This window comes from Pagrus pagrus (genome assembly GCF_965226575.1).
Source record: "Pagrus pagrus genome assembly, chromosome: 2".
Lineage (NCBI taxonomy): Eukaryota > Metazoa > Chordata > Actinopteri > Spariformes > Sparidae > Pagrus > Pagrus pagrus.
The window spans coordinates 16118031-16143415 of record NC_140186.1 but is presented as its reverse complement, the minus strand read 5'-3'; the positions used below and the strand labels follow the sequence as shown (position 1 = coordinate 16143415).

The following is a 25385-nucleotide window of genomic DNA, read 5'->3' as shown; positions in this document are numbered from 1 at the left end:
GAAATCTGAGAATTTCAGGTGTACGGTTGAATCTTTCTGCTTAGTGTGGAAAATCATTCAAGCATATTTCCTTTATTGACATTTTGGGAGTTAATTTGTTTAAATTGAGCTTGTAAAATATTGCAGCCAGCAACTTTTGCATTTATATAATTTTAGTATCGATATTCATATTAAGGAATCCACACCAAATGAGCAGCTTGCGAGTATCGGGATATCGATACTGCAGGATCCATCCGCCAATCCCTACTTCATAATGCAAATGCATTACATGGTAACATCTAAAAGTATTTATTTTCTAGAATAAAAATTAAATAAGATCATGAGAATAGGCACACTTACTTAATAACATCAAACAACCTGCAAGGTTCCCTCAATGCTTAAATCAAATCAAATTTGACCTGACTTTGACAGAAGTCCCCAAAAATATGATTGTAAAAGAAACAAAAACCTGAACACATACTTGTATAGTAATATGTCATTTATGCATTCCAAAGTGAAGTACTGTTTCATAATTCAGCAGTAAAAAAATACAAAAAGGTAGTTCAAACAGAGCTGGAGAACGGTATCCACAACTGTTGGACCTCTTAAATGTATCCATTAACTCACTAAATGAATCAAAAGGCCTTCAGGAGCATTACAGTTTGGCAGGTAAGAGAAGTCACTGAGGGTTTGTGACGCTATAAACAAGCTAGAGCATCTAAACGTACCAAAGTTTATAGAGTTTAGGTGGCGGTTTATCTGTGAATTTTTATGTTCCCATTTCTCACCATTTGCTGCAACAGTCAAGGATATTCAAAAAGTTTAGCTGCAAATTTGCACATTGGTATTTACAAAATACAACCGCTTATATAAAACTGGTGAGCTTGAAATAAACATATATTGTGACACACAGGAGGAGGAAGAGGTCAGGACACGTGCAGTAGGATTTTTCCCAGGGAATTTAATAAGCAACAATCATAACCAGATTAAAACGTTTGTAAAATGTCCATCCTGTTTTTTTTTCTTAAAAATGGCTCCACAAAAGAAGCAAAGAGCAACAAACACAAAGGAAAAAAATAACATGTTTTTTTGAGTAAGACCTACATACAATGAGCTTCAAATCATGACTATAAGGTATTTAAAACCTTCTAGGATGTCAGTGGTGTGTGTGTTTGCGTGTGTGTGTGTACATGTGTGTTTTAAGAAAGGTCCATAATGTGTCCAGGAAAGCTTTAGAGTCACAGGAGCGGTGTGCAGAGGGTTGGGAAGGTATACGGAAGAGTCTGGCCCATTTCTCTACAGTCTTGACTTCGACTTCACCTTCACCACTTTCCTTTTTACCTGAAAGACAACAAAGTTTGAACTCAGGTGAAAAGAGCAAAGACGGGTTCGAGCTGACGCTCTTCACAGTGACCATCCTAACAGAATGACGACCTAACACTGAGGCAAACATCTGTGGCTTGTTGCTTCAAGAATGGTTTGTTAAAGATTAATGAAAAGTAACTTTGACAGAAACTTTCAACTTCAGATTGTGTCTTTTCAGCAAGAGATTTCCTTAAACGTAGACGACTGTTGCAGACGACAGCAGAAATTAAAAGAAAGAGTCTTAAGGAAACATAAACAGGCCTGTAACTACAACCCTAATTCCAAGAAAGTTGGGCAAAATATATAAATATAAAGCAAATCAAACTGAATCTGATAGTTTGCTATTTATAGTTTATGCTTCTTACTCTGCCAAGGCAGTCATTTGTTTTGTCTCATTGTTGGTTGGATTGTCAGCAGAATTACACAAAAACTACTGAACAGATTTCCAGGAAACTTGGATGGATGATGGTGTCTCAGCCCGGAATAGACCACATTAACTTGCAGATGGTGCAGATCTGGATAAAGGATAGTGGATCTGTTCATCGTCTATTTCTCATCTCAGCTCTTTTCAGAAACATATTTTAGTGAACTGTTTAGATGTATTACGATATTGTCTGTTACGAGCTAGCTGCCTTACTGTTTCTAGTTTCAAAACGAACTTCTAGCCAAAACTAAACTCCGCCGACTCGCAGTACGTCATCCATCAGCGGGTGGTTACTGTCCAGTGTGGCGCAGTGGATTCTGGTTGTTGTAGCTTTTCTACTGTTTTATTCTCCATTTTCTCTGGCACCAATTTCAAAAATGTTTCTGTCTTTCTGCTGCATAGACAGCCCAGTTAATGCAAAGGCCATCTTTCCTGCTGTGAAATACTTCCTTAAGTAGCTGGTATTTATGAGTGAACCTTGTGGCTGGATAAGCGGTGTTTACAGACATCCTGGACTGAACCAACTCACTGCCAAACAGCCTGACTTGTCTCCACTGATGGGGTCTCCCTGCCCTCCAGGAGGAACTCCCTCTGGGCTGGACTCCAGCTCTATCTCAGTATCACCCTCGCTGCCCAGGATGAGGGCACCTGTCCCTACAGCTCTCCCTGTCTCCTCTCCAGACTCCCACTTTTTCACCTTTTCATTCTCCCTGCTCACAAATAGCCACCTGAAGAAGAATTGACATGTAAAGGATCTCTGTGGACTCTAAGGATAAGAGGATGTTCATAAGCCATCAGCTTAAGAAGCACACTACAGTTAAAAGCACCACTTGTCAATTTATGTTTTTCCCCTCATTCTTCCTTTTCAATATCTACGATAAACTGAGTTACCAAAGTGACCTTCTGTGACACCATTTCTTAGCTTTTCTCTCACCTCTGTAAGTCAATCTGTCTCTTTGTCCCTTCATCATTCTGCTGCTGTTTTGACATCTTGCTGTTCACTGACTCTGCCGATGGGGTAGAGTTGGGGTCAGCTGCTCTCTTCCTGCCTCTGCCGGCTCCACCGCCCGTTGGTGCTGCTACTCCCTCTTTTTCAGCCGCCGCTGGAGTCGCAGCAGCTGATTTGGGCGGACGGCCACGTCGTTTGACAGGCGATGCTTCTGTCTCTGCGTCGGGGGTCGCGTTCTGACTCGGCTCATCCTGAGAATGACAGGAGAGCTGAGTCAAGATAACTCTCTTAACATTGCAGTATGTGCGGATCCAGCTGGCGTCCAGTTGAGCTTACCTTCTTGACCTCGTCATTTTTGATGACCGGGTTCTCGTTGTTTTCCTGCGCTCGACTCTCTGATGACTCAGTGGCAGTATTGCTGTTACTACAAGAAATGTTCAACAATCACTCAGTTGAAGAAAGCATTATTTCTTGCTGTTGCTGTTGCTGGTGTGTGTGTGTGTGTGTGTGTGTGTGTGTGTATACCTGTTCTTGTTTATGGTCGAGGAGCTCAGCGGGGACGAGTTGGTGCTGGTGTTACTGGCCGTGTCTGACACTGTGGTGGTCTTGGTGAAGATCCTCCTCCCTGGTACTGTCAGAGGCTTGTTCACGGCTGCCAACACTGGTGCTGGTTTAGGCTGCAGAAAGAAACATGGCGGAGTTGGAGGGTGTAGTTATTAAACTGTTAATTATATTGCGTGTAAAAATAATCATCGAGTAGGCTTGAAAATATCACGTAATTCTCTCTGCCTCCACTCATTAAACTATCCATGTCACAATTTTAAGCAGTGTTAACCTTTAATGTGGGTTGCTCAGTAACGGAGCAATATAAGTGGTTTACAGAGCTGCAGTTACCTTTCCAGTGAGCAGCATTTGTCTCATCTCTGTCGACAGATACTCTTTGTCATTTTTGAATTCCTGCAGAAAGAAATCACAACAGAAAAACTTTGATGAGAATAACCTGCCAAACCACGAAGGCTGTGAGCTTGGCTTACTTCTCACAAGTGTTTGGCCACATTTTTCTACCATCGTTCTTAATAAATGTTAGAAATGTTCAATGTTCTGAGGCTCCTTTCTTTATCCAAGAGTAGAGTAAGGGTTGATGCCCGTGTTTGTTTTGAAATCATTTTCATATTCCACAAAGATAAAGACATTATTTACATGCATGTGTATGTTTGTGTGTGTATTGCCTTGTCCTGTATGAGGAAGAACTTGGTGGCTAGGACAGGGTCTTTCGGAGAATCCAGGTGACAGGCGGTGCTCTTGTTGGCAATGACGAAGAGGGCAACGTCACAGACAATATACAGCTTCTGTAACCACAACAACAGGTGATACACACTGTTAGATAACGATGATAATGATGTTTGACCAGCATTCTGGTTCTGAGTGATGTATACGGCATGTTTCAAGCACTTTCTAGGCAGCTAAACAAATATATTTCCAGACTCTAAAATGCTTTATCATCACATCTAAATTGCTACTAAATGAAGTTCGCAGAATTCCTCTACAAGCACAGAAGTCAATGTATATTTTGTGTTTGTTTTGTTGGTAGATGGAACACCAGATTATGTTAAAAAAAATTAAATAAATCAACATCATCATCATCATCTCTGTTACAATTCACTTTGTTAGTTTTCCCCTTTATTTCTAAGCACAGGCCCAATAAATGTGCTGTACGTCACAGCTTTGGTAACTGAAATGAAAACATTTCAATCAATCAATCTTTAGTTGTGTAACGCCAATTCACAACAAAAGTAATCTCATGACACTTTCCAAATTGAGCAGGTCTAAACAGTACTCCTTGACTAATTTATTTACATAGACCCATCATTTCCCCCATGAGCAAGCACTTGGCAACAGTGGCGAGAAAAAACTGCCTTTTAACAGGCAGAAACCTCGGAGCATGACCGGACTCAATGGTGGATGGCCAACTTCCTCGACCAGTTGAGTTGGGTTTGAATCAATTTGTCAATGTCACATCTGTTCCCCAACTGTAACAATTTTATGAATGATGGTACATTATGGACATCAGCTTCTTTTCCTAAAGAGCTGTTAACTTTACAATTACTCCTCAATCTCCATGGGTGGGTGGGTAGACAGACAGACAGACAGACAGACAGAGGTCTCCAGACGACATGATCTACTTTGAAATCTTCATTCAAAGAACAGTGAAACTTCAAAGTCCTCAAGTTTGTGTGTGTCTGGCTGTGCTCTTAGTGCTTCACTACTCCTACAACTGTCTGTTTGCCGCATTGAGTAAGCATGTGTGTGTATGTGTGTGTGTACCTCATTGGCCTTTGCATCTTCAGGACACTGTGCGTCCTTGGTCTGTTTGATGTTCTCCACCATCTTTCTAAGAAAGGCATGACTGTTGTTCTCATTCTTGGTCATCAGCACCTCCAGCATGAACCACAGGCACCTACACACACACAAACACAAGCACAATAAACATATGTAGGTTTTATTTTTAAAACAACATATTTTCATATAACATATTCACAAAACCAAAACAGAGTATATCAACACTTACTCTTTGATGTCTTTGAGCTGTTCATATTCATGTGGTTTTGTGAAGTCTGGGTCGTGGGCCAACAGGTGGATCATATAGGGAACGACATACTCAGGAAGGAGGGAGACAAGTTTTTCTGGAAGAAGAGAGTAGAGAGAGAAGTTTTTACGTTTGGCTGAGGTGGATGAATTGGTGCATTGATGAAAATAAAATGCGATAACCTAAAATGATCAAAGACAAACTTGCCCTTTTTAAAATTTACTTTTAGATTTTTGTAAATTAACAAATTAACATTTTTCTTTTTTGTTCTTGATGGTGTTGCCGTTTGTTTTTTTTCTCACTTTGGTCCACACTAGTTTCCCTGCTTGTTTTGTGCTGTGTCATGTGTCTTGTCTGGTAACTTAAAACTTAAAAACAAAAGCAACGAGATGACAAAGTGCCATGAAAACAGACTTAGCATAGCAAACCAATCGTGACAGATATGAAATGTGTGACAAAAACATCCAGTGAAGAGACAACAAACTTGCAGAAGATGAAAACTTCTGAGCGATGAGGACGTGTAATCTTCCTCAATTTAATACATGCAACAAACTTAAATGCCATTTTCCAGTCATGCCACCACTTAATGGAAATTGACTGGATATTTAACTCCATCACCTCCTAATATCTGCATCACAGTAGTGGATGGAAACAGATATTCATTCACATTTTCTTTTGCAGATTCTTTCTTTTGGAAATTCTGTAAAAAATTTGTGCTAAATTTAAAAACTTGGTTTTGTGATGTATCAGAATCAAACCAGCTGTCTAATAACACACAAAACTTTAGAGCTGCGTTCTGCAAAATCACTACAGCAGCCGTGTGCAATAGTGGAAACCTCCACAGGTGGCGCACTGACCCTGAGCGAGTGGGTTTTGTTTGATGTACTCTCTGCGGACGGAGATGTTTTTGAGGAGGCACTGTCGGGCGTGGGCGCGGCGCTCCTTCACTGGGTCCTTGGCACACAGGGCGAAGACAGCCAGGTACTCGAGGGGCAGCATCAGTTTGACGAGAGCCAAGTGCAACTTCTGAGCAAAGATCTGACGAACCTGGTAGCACTCATCCTGCACGTAGGAAGCAATGTTTCCTTTTATTCATGTAACACACTGTGACTGAACATGTAAAAAATTGCTTCACAACAGGCTTTTTCCACAGCAGACATTTTGACTTGACATAGAAGGAAAAGGACAAGAGTTATTTATAACATGACTGATGGCTCCAATTTGTCAGTGAACCGGGATGCATAACAGGACCCAGAAGCAGCTAAATGGAATTATGCCATCATTCATTTTATCATGTTCGCCTGTGCTCCTCAGACTGTGACATGTCAAAATGTCCTCCGTTAAAGAGGCTTGTAAAACAGTGAAGTAAAGGTGAGACTGACATTGATGACGAGGCCGCAGAGCTGGAACTGTTCAGGTGTGATGATGTCATGGTAACAGGGCTCCTGGGCCAACTTCATAATGGCTCCACCTGCGGCCAGCCTCAGACGAGACATGTCAGACTTACTGCGAGGAGAAAGAAGGAACAAAAAGGGAGCAGAAGGATGGGAAAGAAGACGGAAAATGGAATTAACTGAAAATGACAGATTGTTTCCCCTAAGTGTGCACATGAATCTGTAATAAATGATTAATCGATTTAAACCAATGTTAAAAACAGCTTGTTTTCTAAAGATATGTTAACTCTTACTGAATTAATGACAAATTGTCACACACTTTAACCCTGGTTTACCTGATCTTCTTCTGCTCTGTGAGGTCTCCCTCACTGACCAGCATTGCTGACAGCAGCCGCAGGGTGGAGTTTGCTGACTTGGATTGGTTGTTCTTCATTCCTAGTAACCAACGCACAAGCAGCTTGATGGCCTGCACCTGTGGGAACAAGACGAGCATGAATAATAGGCAATGAGTGGACAGCACCCAGACCCCCTACACTGAGACAGAGTTCACTGGCAAAGTCTTTTCAGAGAGGCAGGGAATATCCGAGTATATACAGTAAAATAAATGCTTTAGTAAAAACTGATTACATATAGCATACTATATTCAGACATCCAAATATACTGAGCCCACTGGAAGTTCTTTCCTTTGTTGTGAGTTTATGCCTATAGTCCACTGTTGTTATCTACAGATATGGCAAAAGCTTTTCTCAACAGTGCAGTACGGTCACCAAATGTTCTAAATGCTTACCCGTTATCAAATAAAACGTTTTTTCATTACTTTTTTTGCATTGTAATTTAATTTTGCTATTTAAAAAGCAAACTTGATTTAACTTATGCAATGGTACAGATTAGCAAATACATCGGAAATAAAAATTACCAGTAGGTTATGGCTTAGTTGGTATTCGGCATATATTTGACCAAGTATTTCCTTATGTTCGGCTTCAGCTTAGGCCAAGAATTTTCATTTCAATGCGTCCCTTCTTCTTACCTTAGCTAGAACCTCAGGTGACACTTCCTCATCGGTGGTCCACAGCTTGCCATTCTTGTTCCCCACCGACTAGAGACACAAACGTCCATCACAGTCACATTCTCACTCTTTTCTTTGCAAATATTCACACATTAGCGACTTGATTTAACCAATTCTCAGTTTATCCAAGACTGGGTGTATTTTTTAGGAGTTAAAAAGATGCTCTTTTCATTGTTGTGAAAATACAAAAAACTTTGTAATAGAGACAGAGCGCATTTAAGTCCCACCCACAGGGGAAACAATTAATCGCTCTACACTGACTTTGTATTGTGTGAAGGTGCCGAACTGAAATCAACAATTGGGGATGTAACTCTCATAAAGCGTGTAAATGTGCCCTGATTATTATTAGATAAGTAGTGATTAGAGTTGGTAGTTTAGCAAGACAAACTGGAGAGGTTGAAGCTAACTAAGCTGTGCAAAGTCTGGTTTCGATCTTTGTTTGGTTAAGTGATGACCTTAATGGTGATTCAATCAAACAGATTTAAATAAAGTATTTCACTTCTGGCCAATCAATAGGATCCTTGAAAATAAGGCAAGCAAAAGGGAGACTGATCAATATTGTGTTTGTCAATAAACCTTCTTGCTCTCTGGTCGACAAAGGGTGCTAAAATAATCCTTTAACATGCTGAAATCTAAGTATTGCTGTTTGTATTTCAGCCTTTGGTTGCATAGTGTGGCTCCAATTACTGTTTCCCCCTCCGGTGAGCATGGTTTTCAGAGCATGACATGTTATGTTCTGTCTTTATTATATGTGCAACTGTCTGTTTTAGTTCATCGTTTTATCTCTACTCACTCGGTCATTCATGAGCAGGTCCTTGACAATGAAGTTAGCCACAATGGACTTCATCGGTGACGCAAACTGATCTGGAGCCAGCATGGAGATGTGGCCCAGAGACACGAGGGGAGTGATGAGCTGCTCTGGTACGTCTGCATTCAGACTACGTGACAAAGGCTGCGGGTGAAGGGGAAAAAAACAGCGTGAGTGCACTTGAGCAAAGAAACGTCAAAAGATGAAATATGGAGGAAAAACAGGGGGACAAGAAAATGATTTACAATGAATGTTAAGATAAATAAAACCAGACTTTTTTAAAATCCTGAAATTCAGTAAGTTATGAAATTAACCCCTACCTCAAAAATCTGAGCCAGCTGCACTTCCTTGTTGTTGAAGATGGCATGGATACAGTGAACAGCCTGCTTGGCCTGGTGAGGTGTTCCCCGTTTGGCTTTCTGATGCAGGATGGGAATCAGAGTCCTGATGGACACACAAGAACAGACATCAGGGCAAGTTGCACAAAGAAGATAATTCATTTCATTCAATCCAAATGTATTAGCATGGCTAATGCTTAAAGTGCAGACTCCAGTCCTTCTGGTGACTTCTCTTCTTCATTGTTCTCATGTTTGAATGCAAATGTCCTTCGTCTGGAGTTAGTTAGCTAAATTTATTATCCTTTCAGAAATTTTTTTTGTGTCTGTGGCAATTGTTAAACAAAAACAATCACAACGTTACAACAATTGCAATCAAAAACAGACATTTAAGATGAGACTGCTGTCAAACACATTGTCTATTGTTTGAATTCATCTCTTTCACTCAAAAGTATGATATCATTTCTGTCTTACGATCTTATTTGTTGTAGCTCTGTCTCGATTTTCTGCCCTGTGTTTCTGAATATCTGGATGGCTGCCTCAGCCACTTTTTCATCCTCCATCTTCAAACACTGAAGCAGAGACTCGTAGGTTTCTGCTGAGTGGAACGCTGTGGGGTGGGTGAATGACAGGACCTAAAAGGAGTCAAACAGAGTGAATGTATTTTACCTAGGCACATTGTGTAATCACAAATAGATTATTTGGGGCATTTGGGGTCTCCATTTATTACAGGATGCTTGCATGTTACATACCTTGAGTAGCTCCAGCCCAGAGCGGATGGCTGTATCAGGGGTAACACCCTCCTCATCGTCGTCAGCTGTGCCCTCAATGGACTTGTTAAGCAGCTTCACCAGAGCACTAAAATACAAACATGACATATTATAATCATGCCTGTGTTTAACTAATCTAAACCCATGTGTGCTACAAGACAAAAAAGGGCATTTCTAGATATCTTAGGACATTAAATCAAGTACTGAACATTATAGAAACTGTCACACTGTCTAACTTCAGCACTAGAAGTCATTCAGCACAAGCTTTTCCTCACTCATGGTGTTTTTCCATAAAGCAGAAAGGGTTAAACCTGCTCCTCATCTGAGGCCTGCAGTTACACATCACCACCACCAGGTGTCTCAGTGAATGAGAAAAGCCTGTTTATGGTATTACACAATGACACTATCACTGAGATAGTAGAACACAGGCTGCTGCTCTGTCTTATGACTGCCTCTTTGTGTATTGTACAAAAAGACACTTTTATCTAAAAGAACAGGATTTACACTACAATTTCATCCCTTTCAGTTTGAATCAACATTTACTCTTATCCATTCGGGTGGTATCAGAGTTTTGACGAGAACATGTGATAACATTTGTAGTCTGTTGAACACGTCAGGATGTTTTCTGACCTGATGGCCTCAGAGTCGATGTGGACGGGGGCGATGCGCTCGAGCAGGAATTTAACCATCTCCAGGAACGGGTTGGTGGGCTGTTTGGGAAACGTCAACTTCCGAGTGATCTCCCTCTTCACACAGTACAAACAGGACACCATTAATATCAACATTCACAGATTTGTGTTTATATGTCCCCATCCACATTTCTCCAACAATTTTGCTAATAAATTAATAGTTTCAGTCATTTTTCAGGCAAAAATGCCAAACTTTCCCTGTTTCCGACTTCTTAAATGTGAGGATTTGCTGCTTTTCTTTACTTTGACATTTTATAGACTAAATGATTAAGCATAAAAATCGATCAGCAGGATAATCGCTAATAAAAATAGTCATTAGTTGCAGCTCTATTTCTGATGAAATATTTGTTGCAGGGAACAAAGTTACCTCATTTTTTAAGTCGCTCCTTGAAAATATTGATAAAATTAACTATTTTCAGTAACTTTGTTTTTGTGGCTAATGTGTTCGCAATGTTAACACTTGTGTGTGTGTGTGTGTGTGTGTGTGTGTGTGTGTGTGTGTGTGTGTGTGTGTGTGTGTGTGTGTGTGTGTGTGTTTAAGAGAGAGGTCAGTTTGCCTAAGTACGCATGCTAAAAAGGACAAGTGTTCAGTGTCCTCTCACCACACAGATCTCAGCCTGTTTACAGGAGCAGGTCGGGCTGATGAGCATCTCCAGCTGGACTCTGAGCTTCTCGTCCTCTCCGAGAACCTGGTTGAACTTCTTCATGAAGTCCTGGGCTTTACCGGCGTCTGGCAGATTCTCTGTAAACACAAAGAAGAGCTAGGATTAGAGGAATTAACCTTAAACACTTTGAGGAAATGACTGAGCGTGTGGGTTGGATAAAAACATATTTGTGTGGTTTCCAACTTACTGGCAATACTCATCAGTTTCCCAAACATGGCTGTGCTGTTGGCCTCAGACTACAAGGGGAAAAAGAGAGAAACATGTCATAATTATGTAGGGGCATTAGCATCAGAAGACACGGAGGAGATGGTTTGTTTTGTAGTACTGTAGCGTGTGTGTGCCAACTCACCACCGGCAGCTTGTGGAGGTCCAGTAGCTCTTTGACAAGGCCTCTGAGCATGTTCTGGCACTTCCACATCTCATTCAGGGCCCTGAAAACATACATCAATCATACAAAGAGAGAGACAGGTGAACGGACAGGTGGCAAAAAAAAGGATGACAAATATACTGTCCTTGTGAGATGTACTCTTTGACCTGTTAGTGTTTTTAAGAGCAAACATACAGGTCAGTGTCCATGTGGACAATCACAAAATAAGCTTGAAGTCAATAAGGTTGGCAGGTTTACTAACTTGACAGCATTTGTGTCCAGGCACGCATACAGGTAGTACAGACACTTCATTTTCTCCTCTGTGTCGAGACTGTGAGGGACCATGTACTGAGCGAAGATCTTCTCTACTAACAACCTGTAGAGAGGAGAGGAGAGTTAATGTGAATTACAAGAAAACAGAATCAACAGAAAATTTCAGTGTACTAATAAAATTGATTGATTGAATCTACTTGCAGAAATTCTATTTAGATTGAAGACCTGTGCTGTCATAACAAGTAGGGATAGACCAAGTATTGGCCTGGCCAGTTATCGGAGAAGATATTCAGCATATTTCCGATTATCTTTTTGGGTTGTTTTTTTTTGTCACATTGCAGATAAAATAAATCATTTTAAAAATGTTCTACTTTGGCTCTGATGCAGCATTCTTTCTCTGGCTTTAGTCACAACTCTGAGGTCTCACTCAATGTCCCACCCACAACACTGTGAAATCTGATTGGTTACAGTCACAAGTAGCCTATCAACACCTAAATCTGCAAAGTAACAAGTTCCTCAAGTTAAGTTCAAGGCCACAAGACTCCTTAGAAAAAAAACAAACAAAAAGTTTACCACATAGATAATGAGAGTGCTGGTGAACCGCTGCCCCGATCGGTTAGTTTGTTTATGTTGTTGTGTGACTTTGGTGTTTTAACATGTTAAGTTTGAAATGTACAAATAAATAAATTGACAAAAGACCAGCATGTTGTGATGGTCTAAAGTCCAAAGCAGCTGTGTTGTTCTTTTCAACGTTGATCGATTTATTTATTTATTTCTATTTATGCTTACTTGTCGTCGATGCTGTTCTGATAGTAGATGTGAAGCAGTTTGTCCTTGATCCAGCTGATCTTCTGGGCAGACTCCTTCCCGGCCTCATGGTGCAGACAGTATTTTTTATAAAGCTGAGCCAAGCCCATCATGGCCTCCTTACGCACACGCCACTACAGGAGGAGGAAAAACAGATCAGGGAGGACAGATTTAAATGGGGATGCAGCCAGGATGAAGAATGCAACCAGGTAATTGTGATGCTCCATATACGAGTGTGTACTCGTCACCCTCACCCTCTTGTCTAAGGTCCTTTCCCGTACGAAGCCCAAGAGCTGGTCGTTGACCAAGTTGAGGTCTTTCTTCCCGGCGTTGATGATGGTGACAATGACATCATGACGGATGGCTTCCTCTGGGTCATGGGAACGCACCTTCAGATACTCTGAGTGGACAATAAGGAGAAAGACGTTTAACGCACATTTCTGTTAAGAGGATCATGTGAAAGAAAGGACTTAATAAGAGGGGAGTGAAAAAGACACGGTCAGGCAGAAAAACTAAAACACAAACAAGTGTGCACCTGTCAGGTCTCTGGCCAGGTCTGGGTGGTTCATGAGGCAGTGGCTGGCAAACTTTACACACTCTAGCCTGACTGGAACGTGGATGTCATTGAACCTGAAGAAAAACATAATGAAATAGTCTGAATAAAGCATCATATTTGGAAAAAATCAAGTGAGCAAGCAGGTGACTGATGGAGGAAATACAAAGTGTCTGAGTTCAACTATGCAATTGTCTGACTAGGAAGTCTACTGTTCATTTGCACTATCTTTTTGAATATGCCCACTTCCTGTATTGTCAAACCAGACAGCTGTTCAACCATTCACCTTGACTGATCTTCCATTAACCAATTATCTTATAATTGACAGTATGCAAACATTGTTTCACTGGGCTGCTTTCACATCCTATTTTAATTTCAGTGCCGCATAGATATGCCGCCATTATTTTTGTTGACAATTTTATAATTTATACTCTAAAAGAGGTCTCTATAATTAGAAAATCATCTCCAGACTTTTAAAACCACCAGTCTCAAGACAGCACAGGGGAAATTCCTACTGTGGCTTCATGAATTAACCAACTCTTGAAAAATGTGGCATTTTCACAGAAGTCAATTCAATTGTCTGTTCTATAAAAAATGCATCATACTCACTTTTCAATTAATTAGTCTCCCTTGATTAAACTGGATCAGCTTAAAGCATCAATTTGTGTTTGTGCATCGTGTGCATGTAACTCACCGTCCTAAGAAGCACTGCCACAGTGGTCTGTTCTGTGAGGCAAGCTCTGAGTCTTTGGCCCCAAACAACTTAGCTAGCAGCCGTACAACAGCTAGACGCTCCTCGCCATCATTGCTCTGCACACACAAAAACAAACACGAATTTTTTAGGCTCTTTTCAACAAATATGAATTGTACTCCAGTTAGACAAACTCTGGTTTGACACATTAAGAACATTAAATTTGTCAGAACAGAAACAGAAAAACATTAACATCCAAACTAATTCATATTTGTCTAATACATTTATAAACAGTCTGTGGTACGTACAGAGCTACCCACTCTGCCTGCTCAGCAGTGGCATCCTTTAATGTGGTTGTAGTGTTGCAACCCACGAAACCATCAGTACATGAAGGTTAAGTTGACTAACGACTTTTTGCCCGGAGGTGTGAATGTGAGCGTGAATGATGGTCGTCTCTATGCGTCCGCCCTGTGATTGACTGGCACTTTAAAATCTGGCAGTTTGTTCTCTGCCCTTAAATATTGTCCTACAAATGATTCAACAGTGACGATGTGTAAAGATGTAGTGTCAAATTCACGTTGTGAATCAAGTTAGTGATTTAACTTCTTTGAGCAGGACATCAAGACAAAGTAGTCTCCTGTACACTGGTGAGATATACTGTATTTTGGGTGGGACTGAGTGTGTTTTGTTCACCTTAAGTTTGAATTCCAGCTGTGGCATGACAGAGGTAAGCAGCATGGGGTCAATGGCAAACAGTTCCTGGATGAGATCAAAGACGTGCTCCGACAGGTCGCTGACTGAAGACTTTCCCATCACTAAAACCTGATTGAAGAACTGATGGAGAAAAATACTTCATTAAACAAGACATACTGGAGAAACAAACAGCATTTTATGTTGACAAACTGAGGACGGAAGAGACAAAAACAAGCTAGACATGGAGGCTGCTACTCACGTTTGCGATGCATGTCTCTATGGTCTGGACGGTCCTCTTCAGCAGCGTCTTGGCAAGATCATACGCCTGCTTGTTCAGGTTCTGGTGGAAGAAAAGTTAAACACTGATCAGTTAGTTCAAGTGACAATGAACATTCTATTTAAACATTCACAGGGACACATAACTTCAGTCTTTAGGTCAATGTCCAATATGACAGCAGTTAGGAGTGGTTAAGAAATATGTACAGCCCACTGTTGTCATTTTTTAAAGAAGAAAAAACATCAGAATAACCGTCTCAAAGTCGTGAGCCTCAGCGTACCAGTTCAGTTGCAGTTTACACCCAAGTCTCATCGGTCATATATTATACATGCAGTGAAGGCTTTAAGGAGGAATTTAATAAAGGTATTAACTGATTTATTGGCCAAAATGGAGGTTATCACTATGTTGACATGGATATTAGCATATGCATTTTTGAGTTATGGCCAAAATTGTGTTTTTAGAAGTCACAGTAACCTTTGACCACCAAAATCTAATCAGTTTCTCCTCGAGTCCAAGCGGACGTTTGTGCTAAATTTGAAGAAATTCCCTCAAGACGTCCCTGCAATGCAAGCGTTCACAAAAATGGGACAGACAAACGAACAGAAAACCAGAAAACATAATGCCTCAGGCCATGGCTCTCGCCAGCGTGGATGCATCAAAAGAAGCTATTCATTAAAGTTTAGAGTTATAAGGGTTCTCTTGTGGTTAGGGCGGCTCAAAATAGGTTTCCATTATTAGAAAGCAAAGAGGAAAATAAGAAGAAACTTCAAAGAAGCTGCTTTTTTTTTTGCCAGGTTCTCACAAAGTAATCAAATAATCAAGTGTTTGTGCTGTAAATCTGATCTAGAGTTTTTCAACTACCAACTTACATACATGCTGAAATTAAATGACAAATAAAACCAAATGACACATAATACATATGGATGTGTTTGTGTGTTTCCCACCTTGTGTGCAGGGATGAGGTTGATGAGGATCGTATCCAGCAGTTCCTGTGTTACTCCATCGCCCTCCATGATGATGGAGCTCATCAGGTCCATCATGTGCATCTGCACCTTCTGGTTATGGCTGTTACTGTGGAGAGACAAAAAGAGCGACAGGGACATTTTGATCAAGTGTCACCTGATGGAACAAGGTCAAGCCAACTTTATAAATAGTACTGTTTCAGTATATAGATAAAACAATATGAGAACATGACACAGCAGAGGTTAAACGGTGGCCTTACTTGATAACAGAGAAGAGCGTTTTGAAAAGCTGGATGAAGATCTCGTTACAGTCCTCCAGTTCAAAGCAAATATTGTAGGACTTCACCCACGCCAGGTTCTAGGGAAACAAAGAAATGTTACTCTTTCATCAGCAGCTTGTTTGACTGTCCCTCGAACCAAAATGTTTAGCTTTAGCTCCTCACCTCCAGCAGGTAGAAGTATCTGTTGAACTGAGGGCTCTTGGTGTCTTCCAGTCCCTTTAACTGTCTGGTGATGAACAGGAAGATGTCCTGCAGACAAGAAGGGAAAACATGTGAGCGTGTGATTGAGTACAATGTTTCTAGGTTAGCATTAGTGAGTGCTCAAAAATAAAATTTGTTTCCTGACCAGCTCTCAAACCAGCAGATTTTACCTGAGTGGGTACTGGCAAAGTATAATCGTGATGGTCTGAAATGTCTGATTATACCATTTTCTTCGGGTTACTGCTGAGCTAATTGATAAGGGATTTCATGCAACTGTCCATGGTCAGTTCCTAACCTTGAGTTTGTCGTGGGAGGTGTAGGGGGCCTCGGGAGCATAGATCCTGAAGATGTCAGCCAGACAACAGGCCACCAGTAACCGTACGTCTTTATTGGGGTTCCTGAGGAAGAACTCTGAGGCGAGGTGGAGTGCCAGGGCAAGATACTGCTGCTTCTCCTCTTCGGAGTCTTGATCCATGTCCATGTAGGTTTTCACCACCATCTGTGAAACAGTGCGACGAGGGAGGTGAGATAGGAACATCTTGGGCAAGCCAAAATTTTAAAATACTGGAGTGATTTGAATGCTTGACAGCTTTGCATTAAGACAATACAGCATGCATCATAACTTCAGTTTAATGGAATGAAACATTAGTGGGGAGCTGCTGTGGCGGGGGGTTTGGACAGGAGTTTAACAGTTTTTAATGTGTGGCCGGTGCTCCTGCAGTGCAAAATGACCCTGAGACAGAATCCAATAATGCTACAGTTTCCCACAGGATTTCGTGAGACTACTTGGTGCACCTCAGACCCTCTAGGTGGTCCAGGGGTATGCTGCTTCCCCCAGAAGAGAATTTTGCAGATTTGAGAGTTAGAGGCATCAATCTGGTGGACTCTGAGAGAAAAATAACCCTAACCCATAAACAACATGACCATAAATGAGAAATTGTGGAAACTATAAAATGTAGAAAATAATCAAATATAACACTAATCTTGGGCTCTGCTGCCAGGTGATTAGTCCAGTCCTCACAATTTACTCTACTACACAGATCTGGCCAGACAATGTTAACATAACCCTATAAGCTATAGTCAACAGCCAAGCGTCAACTGTGAAGTGACAGATGCCTTGCTGAAGCAATGGCGTGAAATTAGAGATCTTCGGCGCTCTTATGAGAGGCGAAAAAACATTTTTAGGTCAATATGAGACTATGGTGCCGCAAATTAGACTATGGCAGGCCGCCAGAGACTCGTCAATTAATGGGAAACTCTGATGCTAGCTGTCATTAACTGTAGCTGCTGGTTTCTGTTTGATTATTTCATGTGTGTGTGCGTGTTGCTCTGTGGTTCACTTGCCCACAACCCTGTGTGTTACAGACAGCAAGCACACAAGATTAGATCTAGCTTGATAAGTGATTTTAGTGTAGTGGCTTCAACAGACTTATTCAGAAACAAAATCATTACAATATAAATAGATGAATTCATTTTTCTGAGCATCAAAAACACTTCAATAATTATTCCTATTCTCAAAATTTGACCCATAGCTCCAATAAAAAATTTAAACTCTTGAACAAATCCATCATCCTTAACAGGACACAATTAGTTGTTTATGAGATCATGTACCAAGAGCAAACGAGGAATTTATTTTTGGTACGAACTGTAAACACTCGCATTCAGAGTAGCTTAAGCAATTATCCACAGCACTTTATAATCTGCATCAGTAACAAGTCACTTGGCCTGTCAGAGCTTGTCTGCTAAAAACGACTGCATCCAGTTTTATGTGAAGGCATTGTATAGAGCAGAGACACTGAAAAATGCAGTCTCAAAACAGAACCAAGGCTTAGAGCGACCCAGATGGCAGACTGGGAGAATTCTTAGTGGCCTGGCAGGCTGATTGGGCTGGAGTGTCAGGCCAGTGTTAAAAATGTTAAATTAAAAATGGATAATTCAGAAAGAAAAACACAAGGCAGCTACAGTCCCTCAGAACTGTACACCGCTACCCCTGCCTGCTTTAAACCTGATAGTCTGTCAACACATACACATCACCAAAACATTCAGCGCGTGGAGTGCAAGTGGCTGCAATGTGGCAAAGAAATGGACAGCACAGAAGAGAGAAAAAATAGAGCTGAGAGGGAGTGCCGTAAAACGAGGAAAGCCTGAGAAGAATGCCACATAATTCTGTAAAATTGCAGATATCTTCACAAGCCAAGGTGGTGCTTAAAAAAGAAAAAGAACAAAAAATACCCCCAGCTTCAGCTGTCATATCACAACTACATGTCCCTTTATGTTTTAAAAACACAAACAATCAAGCTATGTAAGAAAGCAAAAGATGCATTTGCATGGAAATAATCAGAAATATAAAGACCTGTATTAGGCGAATATCGCAATATTTGGGAATATTTCTGGTTTAAAGCGGGAGACTTTCTATAAGGCAGAAGTATCCCCAGTTACTCAGAGATACAAAAGCTTCATAGTGATAAACATAAGTCCAGTCAGAGCTCTGTGAAAACACCAGCTGCAAAACAATCAGTCCATAAGAGCACAACAATAATACATTAATATTTATTCCTGTTGCCTTGATTGTGGAAGTGCAGTTAACCAACTCTTGAAACTGAACACTTGACTGTGTTCAAGTATTTTGGATGTAGGCAACTATGAGTAAGAGATATGTTCATATCAAATCAATTTTATTTATATAGCCCACAATCACATTGCCTCGATGGGCTTTATTTTTACTGGCATAAACAGTAAACATAAAAAAATAATTCAACAATATGCTTACAAGTATGCATGGTCTGTTGTAAATGGAGTACATGTTGAGATTGGCCTGAACTGACATGAGACCGTTGGCCTCAATTTACATCCCAGTCCACTTTGGATAAGAGCCAAATGAGGCTAAAGCAATGTAGAGCTTGAGATCTTAGGCAAACTACTCAAGTGTTTGACAACCCTGTATCACCAAGAGTTACTAAATTCAATCCCGATAATGCAGAATATTCTAATACTTTTTAAAGTATTTATAGGTACAGTGCAAGGTAAGAAACACATAACCATTACTCAGAGTGTGCTGTGACTTTTTGAGCGCTAAATCACTAAAATATAAAAGGCTTTTAATGGCGTATTGTAGATCCTAAACACATGTATTTGTGTTGACCCTTTGTCCATTTGGATTAAATCATAGCAAAGGTTCAAATGACAAAAAATATCACCAACACACTATATCATATTTAAGCTTTTTTTCCTCAGGCATGAGGTTGTACGCACACCAGTCTTATCAAACATCTCAGTTCTTATGGATAGGCACTAGGACGCCACGCTTTAAGCTACCACTTCCTCTACGGGAGTGAGGACTGAGTGTGTGTATACGAGAGTGAGGCGAAGCAGAGCAGCGGAGCTCACTAAACAGCCAGGCAGCCAGCGGGGGTGGGGGATGGGCCAACAGCTCCAGCAGACTGCAGAGCACCACACTCACTCCTACACACACGTATACACACATACACTCTATCCAACCCTCTCCCTTCCAAGCTGAAACAGTCACAACCCAGCCGGTGAAGGCTCTCCACACAGACGAGTGTGTGGGCCTGCTGGGCTGCGAGTATGTGGCGTCTGCACCCTAAATTTCTAGTTTATTTCCAAAGTATTTTAGCTCAGTCTGACAAACAGTCGATCCAAAGAGAAATTAACCTCTACCGTGATAATCGAGTTGTTTTAGTAATTTTTAAGAACAAGTGTAAAGAATTCTTCAATGTAAGGCTTTGCTGCTTTTCTCATCATTTATGATAGTCAATGAAGAGTCTTTGGGGTTATGGACTGATTATTGGACAAAAAAGCAAACTGAAGACGTCACTTAGGGCTCTGGGAAATTCTCATGAGCATTGATCTATTCAAATTTTATAGCCTAACCAATTAAAAGATTAATCAAGAAAATATTTGCAAAATAAAAGTTACTTTTAGCCCCATTTATAAATGCCTGCTGATACAAAATATATTGTGCTGCTTCTGCTGAATGTTTAACTGAAAACCAGCCACAGTTTAACCCTGTAATTCATGCAAGCAGCTCTGATAACATCTAATAAACTGTTAACCGACAACCATTTCCTTGCCCTGGGAAGAGTCATAAACCCAACGTTTTACCCCTCATTCTTCATTGCAATCAGACAGGTTAGCCAGGGTTTTGAACCCTTGGGCCACGTTAAAATAAACATGAAAAGAAAAAAAAAAATAGCATGACAGTGGTCCTAGCGTGATGAGGTACAACGTTGTCACAAAATACTTAACGATCGTCTTGCAAAGGTATTTATTAAGTTATTAAATCCAAAATGAACCCAACAACCTGTCTACTTCCGAGGTGTACTACAAGATATCACTAGTGTGTATGCTATCGGAGTGCTGCGCTGTGCCCTGGCGAGTCGCTTCCTACTTTCGTTTTGCCAACATAATATTAATAATGATGTAGACTGACTCACAGTCTACTCAGAAAGAAGGCTGTGAGTAAAAGCCTGCCATTGGCTGAATATTTCAAAATCCCTGTCCCTACCAAGCCCCCTGTCACAGCTCTGGGCTTTGAAGCCAAAACCATGTTATTCTACATACATCACGTAATGCACAGGAGTCCAAAAGGACGCGCGAAATGACTTGTTTCACCACTAGAATTTGATCCATTTGGTAAATCTATAAGATCCTCACGATTAAATCAATATAACTGCATTCAAGCTCGAAGAGGGCTAAACCAGAAGTTAGCTGCTCGGCCGGCGGAATGTGGAGGCTACGCTAACAATCAAGATTTTCACATTGAATTGATTCGTCTTCTCAATCATGAAGAGTAGATGGGGCCCACACACTCAGCTGTAGTACCCAACAACGAATCACCATAAACAAATCGGGCAATTAGCAGGTTTTGACTTGGGCTGACTTCCCTGGAGAAGTCCCTACGGTGGCCAGTGAGGATGCATACATCATCAAATGTTATTGCAAAATTTCTCCTTAAAGCAAATGCATTCCCGCCACATTCATTCAAAAAACAAACATCAGGGAAGCCCTGCTTTCTGCAGTAAAATAAAGAGTTTTCAAAAGAGTGCACTGCATAGCTGTTTCTTTTCTTCTTTTGTAATGAAAATGATCCTCTGTATTAAGCTTGAGTTATTATAAATCCACCCAGTACATTAAGTGAGTTAAATTGTGATTAATCACAAGATGAAATACCCGTTTTACATGTTTCCACTCGTTAATACCTAGCTAACAGACTCAGCTTGTTTCTGCTCCAGCATATATGTAAAAGGTTTAAATGATGAAAGCAAACATCAAACCAGAGTTTAAAACAACAACATATGTCCCAGACAAAACAACAGGTCCAGATAACAACTGCTACTAAATAAAGGCAAACTAGGATCCAGGCCCACATAATAACATGCAGGCCAGGGTGAGATGCTTAATGTAAAGTCAGACTCTGAACAGACCATTTTTAACAGACCGTGTTAAATTAAACTCTAGGTTGGTGCTATATGAAACTCTGTAATGTCACATCTGCAACAAGGTTTTGACCACAGGCATTAACCCAAACTATTGCAAGACTTATGATAGTGGCTGACTGTACCTGAGAATGACTGAATAACTGAGACATTAACTATATAAAAGAAGCTGTCTACTGGCTAATTGCCCTGCTGGCAGCACGACACGAATCTTAAATCTCTTCCACCAAACGACTGGCTAGATTACTGCACATGCAATTAGTGGGAGCCTTTCCAACTCTTAGCAGTGTACAGCAGAGGTTAAATGCATCCATAAACATTTGTCTTTCACAGTCAGTAACATGCCATTCAGCACATTTGTACATCTTGCCAAGGGGTGTGTGTTACTGTCACGATGCTACTCCATAAACAGTCCTAGGATGTCAGGAAACCATTTCAATGTTAGTGTAGTAAACAATCTAATGTGATTAAGAAGAGTCACAGGATGCATGTAAACAAAGATGCCAACATTGAAACTGCCGTTGGTTGAAGTATGGGGGAGGGCTGATATCAGGATGTAGTGTGAGAAGGTTGAATACCCATGTTTTAAGCAGCTATAATCAATAGTTTCATGTCGAATGTATCAAATATGATAATTATCTCCTGATTCTGCAACTCCCCTCAGCTTCACAAAGCTTTATAGAGACATTCAACTCATTGTTTAGTTGTGCGGTCAACAACTTAACTGTTTTGGTTCACTCTCACAGCTCTGTTTGTGGATGTAGCGAGCAGCTGTTTTAGTGGAAAAGCTCTAAAAACTCACTGTACACTACCTGCTTAGCATCAAAATGTAGACAGACACAATGAGCAACTAGCTGGGGAACATACTGGAGAATGTAGCACCTTAAGAGCCAGATATTTCCCTCAGAGTTGATAGAGACCAAACCAGAGCTTAAATAGAGTGAATATTGACCTTACATTTGCCAGGTGTACAGAAAGATGACTCATGTGAATAATAATGTTGCTCCGAAAACTGCTGGATAGACTGTATCCAGAAGATGCTGTATTGGATTGAGATCCTGTGACTGTGGAGGCCATTTGAGTACAGTGAAAGGGATGTACATGATCAGCAACAACACTCAGGTAGGCCCCAAAGTGTGCCACGAAAATTTCTCCCACACCACCAGCCTGAACCATTTATACAAGGCAGGGTGGATCCATGCTTTCGTGTTGATTACACAAAATTCTGAGCATGCAACATTTTTCCAAGCTTCAAATGTCCATTTTCCAGTGAGCCTGTGCCAATTGTGTGTCCTGTTTAATCGCTGACAGGAGTGGCACCTGGTTTGGTCTGCTGCCTGAGCCCATCTGCTTCATGTTTCGACGTGTTTTACGTCCAGAGAAGCTCCTCTGCATATCTCAGCTCTAGCGAGTGATTATTTGAGTAACTGTTGCTTTTCTATCAGCTTGAACCAGCATGGTACATAATTCGCCCTTAGACTTATGTTATCAACAAAGCATTTTCACCCAGAGAACTGCCAATGGAGATAGCTGTGCCTGAAAATCACAAGAGATTGGTAGTTTCTGAAATACTAAAACCAGCCTGTCTAACAACAACAAGCATGCCACATTTAAAGTCACCTCTCTTTCCCATTTGGACGCCTGGTTTGAACTTCAGCTGATCATCTTGATCATATCTACATGCCTATTTACACTGAATCTTTGCAATGCGATTGGATGATTAGACATCTGCGTTAAGAAGCAGTTGAACAGATGTACTTAATAAAGTGGCCAGTGAGTTGTCATTATATATATAGCAGCATGACAGTTACTTTTAAAAGTGGACTAAATGCAAACACGAGTCACAGGTTTGTTTCCTTGTAGTAAAAATAGCTTTGGTGTGCAATGTTTGCTTTTCTTGTGTTCACATTTTGGGATCATCCCATTTTTCAAACCGTCAGGGGATAAGATGAAGTGCTGCGAAAGTTGGGAGACTTAAATACTTCTGAACAGCAGTATCTCATGTGTCACATCACACTCAAGCCTAACAACATCCTGAAACTCTTGAAGCGATGACATGCTTGTGAGTGTTGTTTACAGACCGAGAGATCTCAACAACAAGGCAGAGGATTGAGGGGAAAACAGTCTACATGAGAGGAAATGCCTCTTATGTCTTCATATGCAGTAGTTCACAAAGTTAGGAGGGCTTTGGCGTTGTGCCAGGGGCTGGAGAGTGATCAATGGGGTCAAGAGTGGCAGAAAATGGTATCTTGACAGCAAGAAACCCCATCAACATACCTTTAACCGTTTGACCACCTCATCGTTGGTGATTTTGTCCGTAATCTCCTTCACTCCGGGAGGATAAATGATCTTTCCGTCCCCCGCCGGTTTCTGCTGTTGCGGGAACTCCATGCTTGTTGATGTATGGTCCACACGGTCTTCTACTGGCCTCTATGGGTCAGAAAACAAAAGTTCAACACAACCATGCTACCGCACTTACCAAAACCTCGTTTTAACCATCATTCTCATTTGCCTATCATCAATTTTGCCCGCTAAAATTGTTAACGCCGCACCTGTATATTTACCGATATTCTGATCCACAAAACTTTCAGGACAGAAAGCCAACATTAAACCAGTATTGTATATATTATTAGCTCGCATGCTAAAACACCTCAGCTAAACATCAGCTCCATATTTTCCGTAAATCTCTCATCAAACATCGTATAGCTGCGGAAACAAGCTCAAATGCTCTTTCGATGAGATTGTAGCTGCTTGAACCGCTAAGTCGCTAGAAAACCACTTTAAAACAAACACGAGAGCAGCCGGTGAACGTCTACTGTCATACAGGTTATCAAATTAGCTAGCTAGCTAGTTGCAGTGCAAACATCATTGGCTAGCGGCTAGCTTTTTGCGGGAAGGAAGTAGCAGCGAGCGGCTGCTACACGTTAGCCGTTCTGGCTAACTGGTTAGCCTACTTTTGCTAGCCTAGGCCGCAAACTATTCAGGTACCCATCACATCTCCAGCTACAGACAATCACAGAGGAAGTGAAGTATCCTATCATCTGTGCCTAAAATAGCCATGCTCGTGGTCAGTTCCTGTGCTTTACAACAAATGCAACTACTTTATGAAGTTTAAAAACGAAGCTAATTTACTTGTTACTGTCTTTTTTCAACTTCAACGCATCGCTCCGTACTGCCGCTAGTTCACAGGCGAAGAAGGGCTGCTACCGTCGCCCTGAGCCCTCCTCTCTCAACACCAACTTGCCCCCACGGAGGATTTACAACACCCCAACAAATGCAAAATGAATCTGTTTTCAAACACACAACTACGACTAAAACCGCGGGATATTTGCCAAGCGTCTCCTCGTTAGTATTTACCTCTCAAGTGGGCCGTTTTAATTCATTAGTCTGACACAGGTTGGGTTTAGTTTTCGGCACAAAGCTCTCTGTCCGTTCAGTCAGTGCTGTCTGTGTGAAGGCTGGGTGCAGAGCGCCCCCGTCGGTCTCGCAGGAGTACTGCAGCTCCAAATACATGGCGGGAGTGAGAAACAAACAGCTCGTACAGTCCAGTCACACTCCGTCCTCCACCAACATCTGGGCTTATCTTACAAAGATTTAAGATAACGGCCATAGGTGTCATTTATTTTTATTTTTTAAAATGTAATCACTATCTTTGTCTATAAATTAACAAGGGTGAATAACATGTGGATAAATCTACTACTACTACTACATATTTAGCATTATTATCATAATTGTAGTGGTTCAATGGTTTAAAAGGCTAAAGTGAAGTCTGTCAACACTTATTTCTGCTTTC

The 25385-nt window shown here is 41.0% G+C and overlaps 1 protein-coding gene across 5 annotated transcripts; it reads right to left on the bottom strand.

The window, feature by feature from the left end:
• Window positions 1-920: 920 nt before the first annotated feature.
• pds5a (PDS5 cohesin associated factor A) lies at window positions 921-25079 on the bottom strand. 5 transcript variants are annotated; one of them, XM_084383026.1, is made up of 34 exons: window positions 24950-25079; window positions 23870-24022; window positions 16432-16635; window positions 16098-16184; window positions 15915-16012; window positions 15637-15763; window positions 14675-14755; window positions 14416-14556; window positions 13726-13841; window positions 13014-13108; window positions 12733-12878; window positions 12461-12612; window positions 11661-11774; window positions 11381-11462; window positions 11219-11267; window positions 10969-11108; window positions 10308-10423; window positions 9660-9765; window positions 9382-9542; window positions 8893-9016; window positions 8558-8716; window positions 7726-7794; window positions 7034-7170; window positions 6687-6810; window positions 6162-6366; window positions 5287-5401; window positions 5043-5175; window positions 3947-4066; window positions 3612-3674; window positions 3243-3394; window positions 3054-3141; window positions 2703-2968; window positions 2298-2496; window positions 921-1320 (listed from the first exon to the last, which is right to left on the bottom strand). In XM_084383026.1, exons 2-34 carry the CDS (start codon window positions 23981-23983, stop codon window positions 1276-1278), a joined length of 4128 nt encoding a protein of 1375 aa, XP_084239152.1. In that variant the 5' UTR covers window positions 23984-24022; window positions 24950-25079; the 3' UTR covers window positions 921-1275. The 5 variants fall into 5 exon arrangements, with proteins under 5 accessions (XP_084239152.1, XP_084239153.1, XP_084239154.1 ...); XM_084383027.1 differs by lacking the exon at window positions 24950-25079 and adding an exon at window positions 24725-24829; XM_084383028.1 differs by lacking the exon at window positions 24950-25079 and adding an exon at window positions 24145-24408.
• Window positions 25080-25385: the final 306 nt, after the last annotated feature.

Coding starts and splice junctions, on each gene's coding strand:
- pds5a (XM_084383026.1), bottom strand. CDS start 23,983: ATGGAGTTCCCGCAACAGCAGAAACCGGCGGGGGACGGAAAGATCATT. Junction 14,756..15,636: donor ACCTCATCCCTGCACACAAG/GTGGGAAACACA, acceptor TTCTTCCACCAG/AACCTGAACAAGCAGGCGTA. Junction 6,811..7,033: donor ACAGAGCAGAAGAAGATCAG/GTAAACCAGGGT, acceptor TTCTCCTCGCAG/TAAGTCTGACATGTCTCGTC.